At 48.6% G+C, this 15,000-nt stretch overlaps 1 protein-coding gene across 2 annotated transcripts in view; it reads left to right on the forward strand.

The window, feature by feature from the left end:
• ik (IK cytokine) overlaps positions 1-10,978 on the forward strand; it is a 14,508-nt gene extending 3,530 nt beyond the window's left edge. For both annotated transcript variants that reach the window (XM_078244546.1, XM_078244547.1), the window contains 16 exons: positions 300-467; positions 1,154-1,268; positions 1,516-1,586; positions 1,733-1,779; positions 6,127-6,290; positions 6,581-6,689; positions 7,405-7,444; positions 7,885-8,110; positions 8,225-8,243; positions 8,485-8,568; positions 9,361-9,445; positions 9,556-9,613; positions 9,714-9,802; positions 10,164-10,272; positions 10,612-10,646; positions 10,741-10,978. In XM_078244546.1, coding sequence (XP_078100672.1) covers positions 300-467; positions 1,154-1,268; positions 1,516-1,586; positions 1,733-1,779; positions 6,127-6,290; positions 6,581-6,689; positions 7,405-7,444; positions 7,885-8,110; positions 8,225-8,243; positions 8,485-8,568; positions 9,361-9,445; positions 9,556-9,613; positions 9,714-9,802; positions 10,164-10,272; positions 10,612-10,646; positions 10,741-10,768 — 1,447 coding nt within the window. In that variant the 3' untranslated portion in view covers positions 10,769-10,978. The remainder of the gene's footprint in view (positions 1-299; positions 468-1,153; positions 1,269-1,515; positions 1,587-1,732; positions 1,780-6,126; positions 6,291-6,580; positions 6,690-7,404; positions 7,445-7,884; positions 8,111-8,224; positions 8,244-8,484; positions 8,569-9,360; positions 9,446-9,555; positions 9,614-9,713; positions 9,803-10,163; positions 10,273-10,611; positions 10,647-10,740) is intronic.
• The last annotated feature ends 4,022 nt before the right edge of the window (positions 10,979-15,000 follow it).

Here is a 15,000-nt window from a genome sequence, read left to right on the forward strand (position 1 = left end):
CAACAATCCAGATTTGCGCCGACTGCTGTTATGGAGACGTATTACATCTCGTCTCTTCGGTGTGTTCTGAGGAACTTTTTGGACGAACTCGGGGAGACTGATCAGTCCCACTGGCTTTACTGCTGACGGCCGTCTGGTCGGTGTGTAACGACCTCTTATACGTCAGTGGACTAATTTGCCTAATCGTCCAAAGTTTATAGAAACACAGCTTCTGGGGATTTAAAATAAGAACTAAGAACTTAGTGTTGAAACTGACCAAACAGTGTTTTCATCCCTAACATGTAGTCTTGTTGTTGCAGCTACTATGCTAAGCTACGTCAGCAGGAGATGGAGCGAGAGAGAGAGCTGGCCGAGAAGTACCGAGACCGAGCGAGAGAACGACGAGACGGAGTCAACAAGGACTACGAAGAGACAGAGCTCATCAGCACCACCGCTAACTACAGAGCCGTAGGACCCACTGCTGAGGCGTGAGTAATACTAAGCTAACCGCTAACTACAGAGCCGTAGGACCCACTGCTGAGGCGTGAGTAATACTAAGCTAACCGCTAACTACAGAGCCGTAGGACCCACTGCTGAGGCGTGAGTAATGCTAAGCTAACCACTAACTACAGAGCCGTAGGACCCACTGCTGAGGCGTGAGTAATGCTAAGCTAACTGCTAACTACAGAGCCGTAGGACCCACTGCAGAGGCGTGAGTAATACTAAGCTAACCGCTAACTACAGAGCCGTAGGACCCACTGCTGAGGCGTGAGTAATGCTAAGCTAACCGCTAACTACAGAGCTGTAGGACCCACTGCTGAGGCGTGAGTAATGCTAAGCTAACTGCTAACTACAGAGCTGTAGGACCCACTGCTGAGGCGTGAGTAATGCTAAGCTTACCGCTAACTACAGAGCCGTAGGACCCACTGCTGAGGCGTGAGTAATGCAAAGCTAACCGCTAACTACAGAGCTGTAGGACCCACTGCAGAGGCGTGAGTAATGCTAAGCTAACCGCTAACTACAGAGCTGTAGGACCCAGTGCTGAGGCGTGAGTAATGCTAAGCTTACCGCTAACTACAGAGCTGTAGGACCCACTGCTGAGGCGTGAGTAATGCTAAGCTAACAGTGCTAATGTGTGTTAATATTTGATATTTGTGTGTGTGTTGTGCTTCAGAGATAAGTCGGCAGCAGAGAAACGTCGTCAGCTGATCCAGGAGTCTAAGTTTTTGGGAGGTGACATGGAGCATACTCACTTGGTGAAAGGTCTGGACTTCGCTCTGCTGCAGAAGGTCAGTTCACTCGCTATCACAACATGGATAGCATTTAGCATGTAGCATTTAGCATGTAGCTGCACCGGAAAAAAGCTTCCATTAGGCTGCTATAAAAGGATTACATTAGTGTTAATGTGTGTGTGTGTGTGTGTGTGTGTGTGTGTGTCTCTCTCTCTCTCTGTATTGTGTGTGCGTGTGCGTGTCTGTCTGTATGTGCGTGTCTGTCTGTATGTGTATATGTGTGTGTGTGTGTGTGTGTGTTTAGGTGAGAGCTGAAATCACCAGTAAAGAGCGAGAAGAAGAAGACATGATGGAGAAAGTCCAGAAAGAGGCCAAGTATGAACCAACCATCATCAGTCATTTCTCTCTTTTTTTTTAGGTTTTTCTATGGGTTTTTTTACGCCCTTTTCTGACATTTTTGTATTTTTTTCCGACATTATTTTTGAAACACTAAATGATTTCTACATCCTGTCTGTTTTTAGGAAAGACGTGGAGCCGGAGGAGAAGATTGAGTTTAAGACTCGTCTCGGTGAGTCTGGTCTGCTGCTTTTATTTTGAAATTATCTGGTCTGCTGCTTTTATTCTGAAATTATTGTCATGTGATCGTACCATCGTAGGAACAAGTATCTCAAGAACGTACTAATGTTTAAAAATACACAGAACTGAAGGATCGTAGCGGCGCCGAAAGGGGAAAGTCATGTTGTAAACTCAGAAGGATTCTGATTGGCTGTCAGTTTCTCTCTGCCGTGTCATGTAAACTCAGAAGGATTCTGATTGGCTGTCAGTTTCTCTCTGCCGTGTCATGCTGTAAACTCTGAGCAGTTACACAGGAGATACTAGCGCCCTATAGGGATGGGCGATATGGCCTAAAATCCATATTGCACACATATATACACACACACAAGTTACACACTCTAATAACACACACACACACACACACACACAGGTTACACTCTTTAATAACACACACACACACACACACACAGAGGTTACACTCTCTAATAACACACACACACAGGAGAGTCGGGACCTTTCCCGGTGGGCCGGTCTGATAATAGTTATACATTGCAAGTTGTTAGCGACACCATCCGGCGGCCTGGCACTGCTGCCTGCTGGTCAAACTGTGCAGCCTCTGCTCAACCCGTACGGCGGGGGCCGTAACCCTCCCGGGACATTTTTTGGTCCCACTCCGCCGCTGCACAGACGCACACGGCCGTATGTTCAGCGGGGAAGTACGACGTCTGCAAACACTGCCTGCCAAGATCCCAGTCGTCCGTTATATAGTGAATGGTCAGGCTGGTGAAAGGCTCCGTGGTACAGCTCCACCACAGGTCCGTTGTAGTGGCAAACTATTTCAAGTCACACAGCTCTTTTTCAACATTTTCGTGGAGCTCGGCATACAATTTTGGCATCTCTGTTTCTGTAAGTATTTGCGGCTTGGCACCGCGTATCGTGGATTAGTAGCTCCGATCATGGCTTTAAAGCTGCGTCTCTCTACCGTTTGAAAAGGGACCTTACACAGGTAAACAGTTATGGCCCTGGTAATGTCAATCCAGGAGTTCATCCATCTTCGTCCGCTTATCCGGGGTCGGGTCGCGGGGGTAGCAGCTCCAGCAGGGGACCCCAGACTTCCCTTTCCCGAGCCACATTAACCAGCTCCGACTGGGGGATCCCGAGGCGTTCCCAGGCCAGGTTGAAGATATAATCCCTCCACCTAGTCCTGGGTCTTCCCCGAGGCCTCCTCCCAGCTGGACGTGCCTGGAACACCTCCCTAGGGAGGCGCCCAGGGGGCATCCTTACCAGATGCCCGAACCACCTCAACTGGCTCCTTTCGACGCGAAGGAGCAGCGGCTCTACTCCGAGCTCCTCACGGATAACTGAGCTTTTCACCCTATCTCTAAGGGAGACGCCAGCTACCCTCCTGAGGAAACCCATTTCGGCCGCTTGTACCCTGGATCTTGTTCTTTCGGTCATGACCCAGCCTTCATGACCATAGGTGAGGGTAGGAACAAAAACTGACCGGTAGATTGAGAGCTTTGCCTTCTGGCTCAGCTCTCTTTTCGTCACAACGGTGCGATAAATTGAATGTAATACCGCACCCGCTGTGCCGATTCTCCGACCAATCTCCCGCTCCATTGTCCCCTCACTCGCGAACAAGACCCCAAGGTACTTGAACTCCTTCACTTGGGGTAAGGACTCATTCCCTACCTGGAGAAGGCACTCCATCGGTTTCCTGCTGAGAACCATGGTCTCAGATTTAGAGGTGCTGATCCTCATCCCAGCCGCTTCACACTCGGCTGCGAACCGATCCAGTGAGTGCTGAAGGTCACAGGCCGATGATGCCATCAGGACCACATCATCTGCAAAAAGCAGCGATGAGATCCCCAGCCCACCGAACTGCAACCCCTCTCCACCAAAGATCTGGTCCGTTGTTCCACGACCAGGACGGAATCCGCATTGTTCCTCTTTAACCTGAGGTTCGACTATCGACCGAACCCTCCTTTCCAGCACCTTGGAGTAGACTTTACCGGGGAGGCTGAGAAGTGTGATACCCCTGTAATTGGCACACACCCTCTGGTCCCCCTTTTTAAAAAGGGGAACCACCACCCCGGTCTGCCACTCCTTAGGCACCGTCCCAGACTTCCACGCAATGTTGACGAGGCGTGTCAACCAAGACAACCCCTCCACACCCAGAGCTTTAAGCATTTCCGGACGGATCTCATCAATTCCTGGGGCTTTGCCACTGTGGAGTTGTTTAACTACCTCAGCAACCTCCACCAGGGAAATTGACGACAATCCCCCATCATCCTCCAGCTCTGCCTCTACCATAGAGGGCGTATTGGTCGGATTTAGGAGTTCCTCAAAGTGCTCCTTCCACCGCCCTACTACCTCCTCAGTTGAGGTCAACAGCGTCCCATCCTTACTGTACACAGCTTGGATGATTCGCCGCTTCCCCCTCCTGAGGTGGTGAACGGTTTTCCAGAAGCACCTTGGTGCCGACCGAAAGTCCTTCTCCATGTCTTCTCCGAACTTCTCCCACACACGCTGCTTTGCCTCTTTCACGGTAGAGGCTGCAGCCCTTCGGTACCTTGCAACTGCCTCCGGAGTCCTCTGGGATAACATATCCCGGAAAGACTCCTCCTTCAGTCGGACGGCTTCCCAGACCACCGGTGTCCACCACGGTGTTCGTGGGTTACCGCCCCTTGAGGCACCTAAGACCCTAAGACCACAGCTCCTCACCGCAGCTTCAGCAATGGAAACTTCGAACATTGTCCACTCGGGTTCAATGCCCCCAGCCTCCACAGGGATGCACGAAAAGCTCCCCCGGAGGTGTGAGTTGAAAGTCTGTCAGACAGGGGCCTCCTCCAGACGTTCCCATTTACCCACACTACCCGTTTGGGCTTACCAGGTCTGTCCAGAGTCTTCCCCCACCCCCTGACCCAACTCACCACCAGATGGTGATCGGTTGACAGCTCCGCCCCTCTCTTCACCCGAGTGTCCAAATACAAAAACATACGGCCTCAGATCAGATGAAACGATTATAAAATCGATCATTGACCTTTGGCCTAGGGTGCTCTGGTACCAAGTACACTTATGAGCATCTCTATGTTCGAACATGGTGTTCGTTATAGACAATCCATGACTAGCACAGAAGTCCAACAACAAACAACCACTCTGGTTTAGATCAGGGAGGTCGTTCCTCCCAATCACGCCTCTCCATGTGTCTCCATCATTGCCCACGTGCGCGTTGAAGTCCCCGAGCAGAACTATGGAGACCCCGACTTGAGCCCCATGCAGGACTCCACTCAAGGTCTCCAAGAAGGCCGAATACTCCGAACTCTTGTTTGGTGCATATGCACAAACAACAGTCAGAGTTTTCCCCCCCACAACCCGCAGGCGTAGGGAGGCGATCCTCTCGTCCACCGGGTTAAACTCCAACGTAGCGGTGCTCAGCCGGGGGCTTGTGAGTGTCCCCACACCCGGCCAGGGCCTCACACCCTGGGCAACTCCGGAGAAGAAAAGAGTCCAACCCCTATCCAGGAGTATGGTTCCAGAACCGAGACTGTGCGTAGAGGTAAGCCCCACCAGATCTAACCGTTAGCGCTCCACCTCCCGCACAAGTTCCAGCTCCTTCCCCCACAGAGAGGTGACATTCCACGTCCCCAGAGCCAGCCTCTGCTGCCCGGGTCTGGTCCGTCGAGGCCCCTGACCTTCACTGCCACCCATATGGCAGCCCACCCAACCCCAGCGGTTCCTCTCACAGGTGGTGGGCGCATGGGATGGAGAGATAGGTGCCACGTAGCTTTTTCGGGCTGTGCCCGACCGGGCTCCGTGGCAAACCCGGCCACCAGACGCTCGCTGACGAGCCCTCCATCTGGGCCTGGCTCCAGACGGGGGCCCCGGGCTTCCTCCGGGCAGGGTCACTCCATCTCTACCTCGGTCACTCATAGGGTTTTTGAACCATTCTTTGTCTGGCCCCTCACCTGAGACCACTTTGCCTTGGGCGACCCTACCAGGAGCACAAAGCTCCAGACAACACAGCCCTCAGGTTCATAGGGACACACAAACCTCTCCACCATGATAAGGTGATGGTCCCCCGGAGAGGCTGTAAGGAGTACCTTTTGAAAAATGACTGTTGGATGGTAGTCTGGGTCAGTTCCTGTTTTTTTCTGTCCTGCGTTCTTTGGACTGGATCTTGGGCTTAGCTGCATTGCCTGGCAATGCTGGTATTCAGTGACATGTTTCGTTTTGAGGTGGTAGAACAGATTAGTCGTATTACCTCTCTTAGCCGGAACTGTTGCCCGGCTAAGAGAGGTGGTGGTGTGGTGATGGCCTAATGTAGGTCTGGTTAAAGGACTCTACCCCCCCCCCCCAGGCAGGAATATCTACCGGGTGGTGTTCAGGACGGGTGTGGTGGAGAGGAACGAGCTCTTCCTGCCTGGCAGGATGGCCTACGTCGTCGACCTGGACGATGAGTTCACCGACACCGACATCCCCACGACTCTGATCCGCAGCAAAGCTGACTGTCCCAGCATGGAGGTACACATCTCTAACCTCTCGCCTTTATGTCACCTTTATGTCAGTGTGTCTGTTCCGTAACGTTATCTCTCTCTGTGTCTGTTCTGTAACGTTATCTCCGTGTGTGTCTGTTCTGTAACGTTATCTCTCTCTGTGTGTCTGTTCTGTAACGTTATCTCTCTCTGTGTCTGTTCTGTAACGTTATCTCTCTCGTGTGTCTGTTCTGTAACGTTATCTCTCCGTGTGTCTGTTCTGTAACGTTATCTCTCTCCGTGTGTCTGTTCTGTAACGTTACCTCTCTGTGTTTTCAGGCTCAGACGACTCTCACCACCAACGACATTGTGATCTCGAAGCTGACTCAGATCCTGTCGTATCTCAGACAGGGAACACGACACAAGAAGATCAAGAAGAAGGACAAAGGTAACGTAATATACGACTGAATCACATGAAGTATCCAGAGACAGTCGTAATGTTTTCATACTAAACCTCGTAGTATTTCAAGACAGAAGTTGTAGAAGATCATCACCGGAAATGGAAGATTTGAGACTGAAAGTTGCAGCATTTTGAGCCAAAAAATACTGCGACTTTTAGATGTATTTCGCTACTAAAAGTTGTAGTTTTTTGAGACTAAAAGTCATATTTGAGGCGTATTTCGACACTTTGAGTTCTTGTAATCTAATACCAATCGTCTTAGTATTTCACGACTAAAGTTGACAATAAAAGTCACTACAAAACGTAGTATTTCGAGGCCTAAAGTTGTAGTATTTTAAGACTTAAAGTGGTAGTGTTGTGCAGATTTTCCAGTACAGGTTGTAGTATTTGTGATGGATGGGGACAGGTGACCGAGGACAGGTTACAGGTGACCGAGGACAGGTGGTAGGTGACCGAGGACAGGTTATAGGTGACGGAGGACAGGTGGCAGGTGACGGAGGACAGGTGGCAGGTGACGGAGGACAGGTGGCAGGTGACGGAGGACAGGTGGCAGGTGACGGAGGACAGGTGGCAGGTGACGGAGGACAGGTGGCAGGTGACGGAGGACAGGTGGCAGGTGACGGAGGACAGGTGACAGGTGGCGGAGGACAGGTGGCGGAGGACAGGTGACCGGTGAATGACTTCCCTTGTGTTTGTGTTCCAGGTAAACTGGACGATAAGAGGGCTCCGGAGGCTGATCTCAGGTCAGTAGCAGGATCTTCTAGAGCTCAACAGTGTGCTTGTGGAAGTAAAACCTTCGTTAGCATTTAGATCATGATCCTTAAAGTCTAAATCCACCGAGGTGGACTGACCCCGAGCTCACCAAGGTTTCTGCTCCTGTAGACGGCACAAGTCTGTATGAAGTACTACACTACCCACAGTCCTCAGCGTTACAGAGACCTTACCATGGAAATGTTAACCGTATCCGCTAACTGAAGTCTCTGATAGTTTCTGTACAAAGTCTTGTACCTTTGACTTTTTTAGCCGTTACATTCTTTTTTTTGAGCCAAATGAAATGTTTAATGTTCTGTCTTCGTCTCGTAGTTGGTTGGCTTTGATCCAGACTGAAATGTTTTTATATCAGCATTTAATGGCTCTGTCTCTGTTTTTTCTCCATCTCACTCTGTCTCTGTCTGTGTTTCAGTATCTTTGAGGACATCGGAGACTACATCCCGTCCGCCGGCTCGTCCTCCAAACCTCCCAAAGACAAAGACAGACACCGAGAGAGAGACAGAGAGAGGGAGAGAGACAGGGAGAGGGAGAGAGAGAGGGAGAGAGAACGAGAGAAGGAGAGGGAGAGAGAGAGAGAGGAGGACAACAAGAACAGACGCCACAGCTACTTTGAGAAACCGCGAGGAGATGAACACCAGGTCAGACTTTGATTCTTCCTTCTACACTTTCACTGTCATTTACTGTTCTACTGTCTCAACCTAACTGTGTGTGTGTGTGTGTGTGTGTGTGTGTGTGTGTGTGTGTGTCTTTAGGTCCTGGAGGTGGATACAGGTAACTCACTTCATTTCTTTCTTTTTAAAACCACATCAGAAGTTGTTCTTCCTGTGGTTGAATCACCTTAACGACACCTACAGACTGATAATAAATAATAAATAATGTGATCATTTCAGGACTAAAAGTCTTATTATGGTCAGTTAAAGATGACATTATAAACCAACCCAAGCAGTCTGAGCTCCCCTCTCTCATGAATCTACCAGAAACTAAGGTTATAAAGGAGTGGTTGTGTCTGCAGGTCCAGCATCAGTCAGAGAGCAGATCAAGATCATCAACGAGAAGTTTGCCGGAGCAGCCGGCAGCCAATGGCCGGGCCAGGAACCATATCCTTCTGAAACGCTGCCTCTGATTGGTCCACAGCTCTCACATGTTGCATATAGTTTATCGTCCTTAAGGAGGGACATTTGATCTGCAGTTGGCTGTTCAAATAACAACAAAACAACTTAAAAACACAAGACTAAAGGCCCTGACACACCAACCAGACGGCCGACCGTCGGCAGTCAGACTGATCAGTCTCCCCGAGGTCCAAAAAGTTCCTCAGAACTCACCGACGAGACGCCGACTTGAGCGTCCTTCTGCTCGTGCACGAGACATAATACGTCTCCATAACAGCAGGCAGCGCTAATCTGGATTGTTGCCCAAAAAATGAAAACTGGAAATGACGAACACGTCACGTGGGTCTGGTTTCCAATCTCATATTGTTCTAAGATAGGTCACTGAAACGTGTTTCTGGAAACATCTGAAGAGAGAAACAGGCCGTGCAGCTGCTGAATCTGTCTTCATTTCAGATCAACAAAGGTCAGTTTATCAGATTAATGTCAGATTTTGAGAGACTCTAGTCACGCTAACATAAGTGCACTTATTGGCTAGTCAAGGGCTAGCACTCCACCAATCAGATTGGTCAATGAGTCCTACTGCCCGCCCCCTGATTCAACATGTCAGGTCGGCCCAAATGAAGGCCGACGGCTTATTATCAGCTCAGTGTGTCAGGACCTTTAAAGTCAGAGTATTTTAAGACTAAAAGTTGGAATGGAGCTTTTATATATATATATATATATATATATAAAAATAAAATATATGAGGACTGTGTGTTTAATTCCTTAACCGGTGTGAACTGGTTCTCAGAGGAGAGACGGTAAAGAACAGCTGGGAGACTTCTTTGGAGGATCCAACTCATACGCAGAGTGTTACCCTGCTACGTAAGACACGCACGCACACACACACAGAGACACGCACACAAACAAAAATATAAACACTCAAGTCATACATGTATCTGTACTTTAATGTGTGTGTGTGTGTGTGTGCGCAGGATGGACGACCTGGCTGTGGACAGTGACGAAGAGGTGGACTACAGTAAGATGGACCAGGTAACTACAACTCCCAGCATGCTTCACTGCCGTTTAAGGATATAAAGAATGTGTATAATGTTGTAAATAATATATCTCCCGTGATGTTTGTGTGTTTTAGGGCAATAAGAAAGGTCCTCTGGGCCGCTGGGACTTTGATACTCAGGAGGAATACTCTGATTACATGAACAACAAGGAGGCACTGCCAAAGTACGTATGGAGCACTGATCCCTCCGCAGAGACTAGCAGGCTCTCTGCTGAGACTAGCAGGCTCTCTGCTGAGACTAGCAGGCTCTCCGCTGAGACTAGCAGGCTCTCTGCTGAGACTAGCAGGCTCTCTGCTGAGACTAGCAGGCTCTCCGCAGAGACTAGCAGGCTCTCTGCTGAGACTAGCAGGCTCTCTGCTGAGACTAGCAGGCTCTCCGCAGAGACTAGCAGGCTGCAGGCTCTCCGCTGAGACTAGCAGGCTGCAGGCTCTCCGCTGAGACTAGCAGGCTGCAGGCTCTCCGCTGAGACTAGCAGGCTCTCTGCTGTTTCTGCTGAGTGCTGACGGTGAAGTTTGTCCCTGCAGGGCCGCCTTCCAGTACGGCATCAAGATGTCTGAAGGCAGGAAGACTCGCCGCTTCAAAGAGACCAATGAGAAGGCAGAGCTGGACCGCCAGTGGAAGAAGATCAGCGCTGTGAGTTCACTAGGATTACTAGAGCTGGCTTTAAAAAATCTGTTTTCATCAGAATGGATGTGTATCATATGAGAAGCTACCAACGATGTCACACTGGCAGGACGGGGCTTTAATGACGCGCAGAGCGTTAGGCTTTTATTTTGGCGAGGGCCATTTTAAATCTCTCTGACTGGAGAGTTCATCGTTATGGTCGTCATGTTAATACATCAAAAGTACATTCATGTAAACAGTGATACTTCAAATAATGCAGTAGGTACAACAGTAGAATCTCTTTCTCTAACAAACTGTCTGTCTGTCTGTCTGTGTGTCTGTCTGTCTGTCTGTCTGTCTGTGTTTCAGATCATTGAGAAGAGGAAGAAGATGGAGGCTGACGGGTGAGTATTTCCTGTCATCGTCAGCTCAGCCAATCAGAATTGCTATTAGTGTTTCAGCCAATCAGAGCTGAGTTCTTCTGTGTTTGTGTTTCAGGGTGGACGTGAAGAGGCCCAAGTACTGAAGTTGCTGCTGCCCAACAGGAAGTTCCTGCTACCCAACAGGAAGTTCCTGTCTCTATCTGTGATTATTAGTGTGAAGTTGAGCTCTGACCGTCGGTCGGCTTCTCTAGTTTAGACTTTAACATTCAAACGTTTTAAAGTGAAATCTGATCTGTTGATTAGTTTGAGATATCTGAAGTTATTAAATCATCATTAAACATAAATCAAACCAACCTTTGACTTACTCTGGTTTGTTGGGGGGGGGGGCAACTTTCTGACATCGGCTGTCCTTTGGGAAGTGTCTCGGTCGACGAGCTTAAACCAGACTCAGAATCACCACACACACACACACACACAGACACACACACACACACACACACACACAGACACACAAACAGAGACACACACACACACACAGAGACACACACAGACACACACACACACACACACACACACAAACAGAGACACACAAACAGAGACACACACAGAGAGACACACAAACAGAGACACACACAGACACACACAGAGACACACACACACACACACAGAGACACACACACACACACACAGAGACACACACACACACACAAACAGAGACACACACACACACACACAGAGACACACAAACAGAGACACACACACACAGATGTGCACAGACTCTAACTTGAATGTGATATGTCTTTGTCTGTCCTTACCAGCATGGACAGCAGAGCCAAAAGAAAAGATATAACGAAGAACAACTTAGACTCACAATCACGTAACAGTTCTGAGCGGTACTTGAAGCAGCGGTCCCAAAACCTTAATCAGCTGATAGTCAGAAGGCTGTGACGATATGCCACGTATCAAGATCAGTTAACACTAATTATCAGTAGACATGCACGCAACTTTCTAGGCCGATCCCGATTTCTGATTTTCTTTGCGTCTGACCAGCCGATTCCATTTTTCTAACCACTTTACAGCACACACAAATATTTATTGTCTGTCTTTCCTTTAATAGAACATTTGTTGAACAGATGATGGATCACTATAAAACAGACCTCTATCAATGACTCCTGGTGGGACATTAACACATCTAAAGAGCAACGTTAGAACCATTTCCTTCTTTTCACATCCATATCCAACTAAAGAAATGTGATTCTGGTTTTTGGGGTCGTTCCTCCACGTCCTACTTCCTCCGTGCAGGTGTTGCATATTGCAAACGTGTTATCTTCTTCACACACGCTGAAGAATCTCCAAACAGCTGACACGTTGCAGGTTAATGCACGAGGTTCCTACATGTGGGAGAATAGCGCGACACGTGGCGGAGACGTTGAGAGAAAGGAGAAAGAGAGCGTGCTGTGGCGTCCGTGTGTGCGTGTGTCCTTGAGAACTGTAACTGGTATACCTTCTGTTGTCAGTTAATTGGAGCGTTGACCAGCATGACATCACCATATGTCAGACTGACCTGCAGCTCGCCGGTCATGGCCGAGCACGTGAAAACCGGCCAATTCCCGGTCACCAGCCGGTCTATCGGTGCATCTCTAATTATCAGTTTACAGTGAGTCTAGTTTACTGTGAATGTCACTGCATTCATGCACAATTTATCAAAATAAAAGTTAATATCGAAATCATAATTCTGGCTCCAACAGGGTTGTTCTCTGATTCTTCCTGATACATCACCAGCACCTGCCATCCGTTCACCACGCTGCTGCTAGGCAACTGGCCAGATCAAACAGGCACGCTCATAGCACCCCTCAGCGGGGCAGCTGTGGCTCAGTGGTAGAGTGGTCTCCTGCCAATCAGAAGGTTGGTGGTTCAATTCCTGGCCCTGTAGTCCCATGTTGAAGTGTCCTTGGGCGAGACACTGAACCCCTGAGTGACCCCCCCCCCCCTGATGCTGCTCCATCAGAGGGTGAATGTCTGTGGTATCTGAGGGCTTATAAGCTTAAAGTCTGTTATAAAGCTCAAATGTGCTGAGACATCATGAGCTCTGTGTTAGTGATGCAAGTTTAATGACTTTCCTCTCAGTGGAGTGATGTGTTGACGAGGATGTTCTATGTGATTCTGTGATTGGGGGCTGAGTGCAGGGGCGGACTGGGACAGAAGTTCAGCCCTGGCACTGTAGCCACACCAGCCCACATCACCCCGCCCATGCAGCCCCACCCACAGACACGTGCATTCACTAATTACATTTGTGTACAGATGGTGAAATAATAAAAGCAGTACCTTATGTAACAGATTTTTAAACATTTAATGTAACTGGCAAACAATGCTTACTACTTTTTAAAGAGAACACGTTTATAACAAAGTACACATACAGTAAAAACAAAAAAACAAGAATCTGATGTTGACACTGTACATAGTGTTCATCTGATGCTCCATATTTTCTCCATATATTCTGTTTTAACTCTCTAACTCTTCAGTTTGAATATGCTTGTTTGGCTCTGTGATTGTACTTCACAGTCTTGGCTGACTGTCATTGTGTCCATGGTTCTTCTTGCTGGTAGCTGCTGTCACTGTGCTTTATTATATTGTCAGCAGGCTGTTTTTTTTTTACATTTGAGTGTTGAGAAGCTTCTTAACACCACACATGTGCTTGGTTTGGAGAGTGTGAAGAAAGCCCTTGTACTGGCCTTGCATGTTTGCAGCTCCATCAGTAGAATTACCAATACAATTACTCATGTCCAGTTGTAGTGTATCAATGACTTCTTTAACTAACTGACTAAAGTACTTCCCAGATGATGCCTCACAACTGACAACGACGACAAGTCGCTCATGGACAACATCAGTCACATAGTGGAGGATGACTGAACATTGGTCTTTTCCAGAGATGTCTTGTGTTGTATCTATTTGCACCGAGAACATTACAGCTTGTGTAACTTCACAGTTATTGTTTTAGGTTCATGACATGTTACATTATATTGCAAGTAGCCTACAACAGTCTGTTTACCCTAAATCCCACATTATCTGCTGATATTTCAGTCATGCAATTGAGTAACAGGCTAGCTACAACGTAGGCTACTGTCAAAAAACACTGTGGAGCTAACTAGAAGTAGCGTGAATTGCGTGAAAATGACTTGAGCTGGCTGTATTTTCTGTTTTCTTCTTACCTCTACAGCACTAGTGTCCTCCGCTGCAGCAGCCAGATTTAAAAGTTTGTCAGCGTCGGACTTAAGAGCCCTTTTTTTTTGCTTTCTCTAACCTTTTCTGCACCACCTTTTCTCTTTTTACGGCCCATCTAGCTTTTTGTCTCTCTCTGATGATTGACGACATGCTTGAATTTGACTGAAGGTAACCTCTGATTGGGTCGGGCGTTGCCGACTGGCCAAATGCTTAATACTTATTATTATTGTTATTAATATAATTATTGTTATAACCATAGTGAAATCGTGCAAGCGATAACAACCCGTCCTATGCGCTGTCAGCCTGCAAAGACAATTTATTTGTATATAATTAAAAAAAATCTGACCGGCCCACATTTAAAAAAAATGGTCCGGCCCATCTGGCATTTGCCAGAGTTGCCAGAGGGCCAGTCCGGCCCTGGCTGAGTGGGATCAATTCATTTATGGGTAGTGTTGGAGCCCCTCAGATGGACTCTGACCTTTACTTTATCTAACATGTTACCTAAACGTACCCCTTATAACCAGCAAGAGCAGAGTGTTTCCATCGGCTGCGTACTCTCCGGGCTCTGCAGGGCTTGTAAATGGTGCTAAAACTTGATGTAAAAAATCTTTATATACAATCAAGACAGTGTCGGCGAGTTTCTCTTCAGACACATCATCACACCATCGCTACTGAAAAGATACCACAAGTGTTTATCTGATGAGCTGCATTCACCGATAGTTTTTTTTCCCGGCATTATTTACAGACAGGCGTCTACAGGCAGCTCTGTGCTGCTGCAGTTCACGTGCAGACCATGCACTGCCCCTCCCCCACTAGCAGAGTGCTGGGGCTGGAAGCCTGGCAGGCTTGCTGGTGCTGGAAGCCTGGCAGACCTGTTGGTGCTGGAAGCCTGGCAGGCTTGCTGGGTGCTGGAAGCCTGGCAGGCTTGCTGGTGCTGGAAGCCTGGCAGACCTGCTGGTGCTAGAAGCCTGGCAGGCTTGCTGGTGCTGGAAGCCTGGCAGGCTTGCTGGTGCTGGAAGCCTGGCAGGCTTGCTGATGCTGGAAGCCTGGCAGGCTTGCTGGGGCTGGAAGCCTGGCAGGCTTGCTGGTGCTGGAAGCCTGGCAGGCTTGCTGGTGCTGGAAGCCTGGCAGGCTTGCTGGTGCTGGAAGCCTG

Source organism: Sander vitreus, unplaced genomic scaffold, assembly GCF_031162955.1.
Source record: "Sander vitreus isolate 19-12246 unplaced genomic scaffold, sanVit1 ctg257_2, whole genome shotgun sequence".
Lineage (NCBI taxonomy): Eukaryota > Metazoa > Chordata > Actinopteri > Perciformes > Percidae > Sander > Sander vitreus.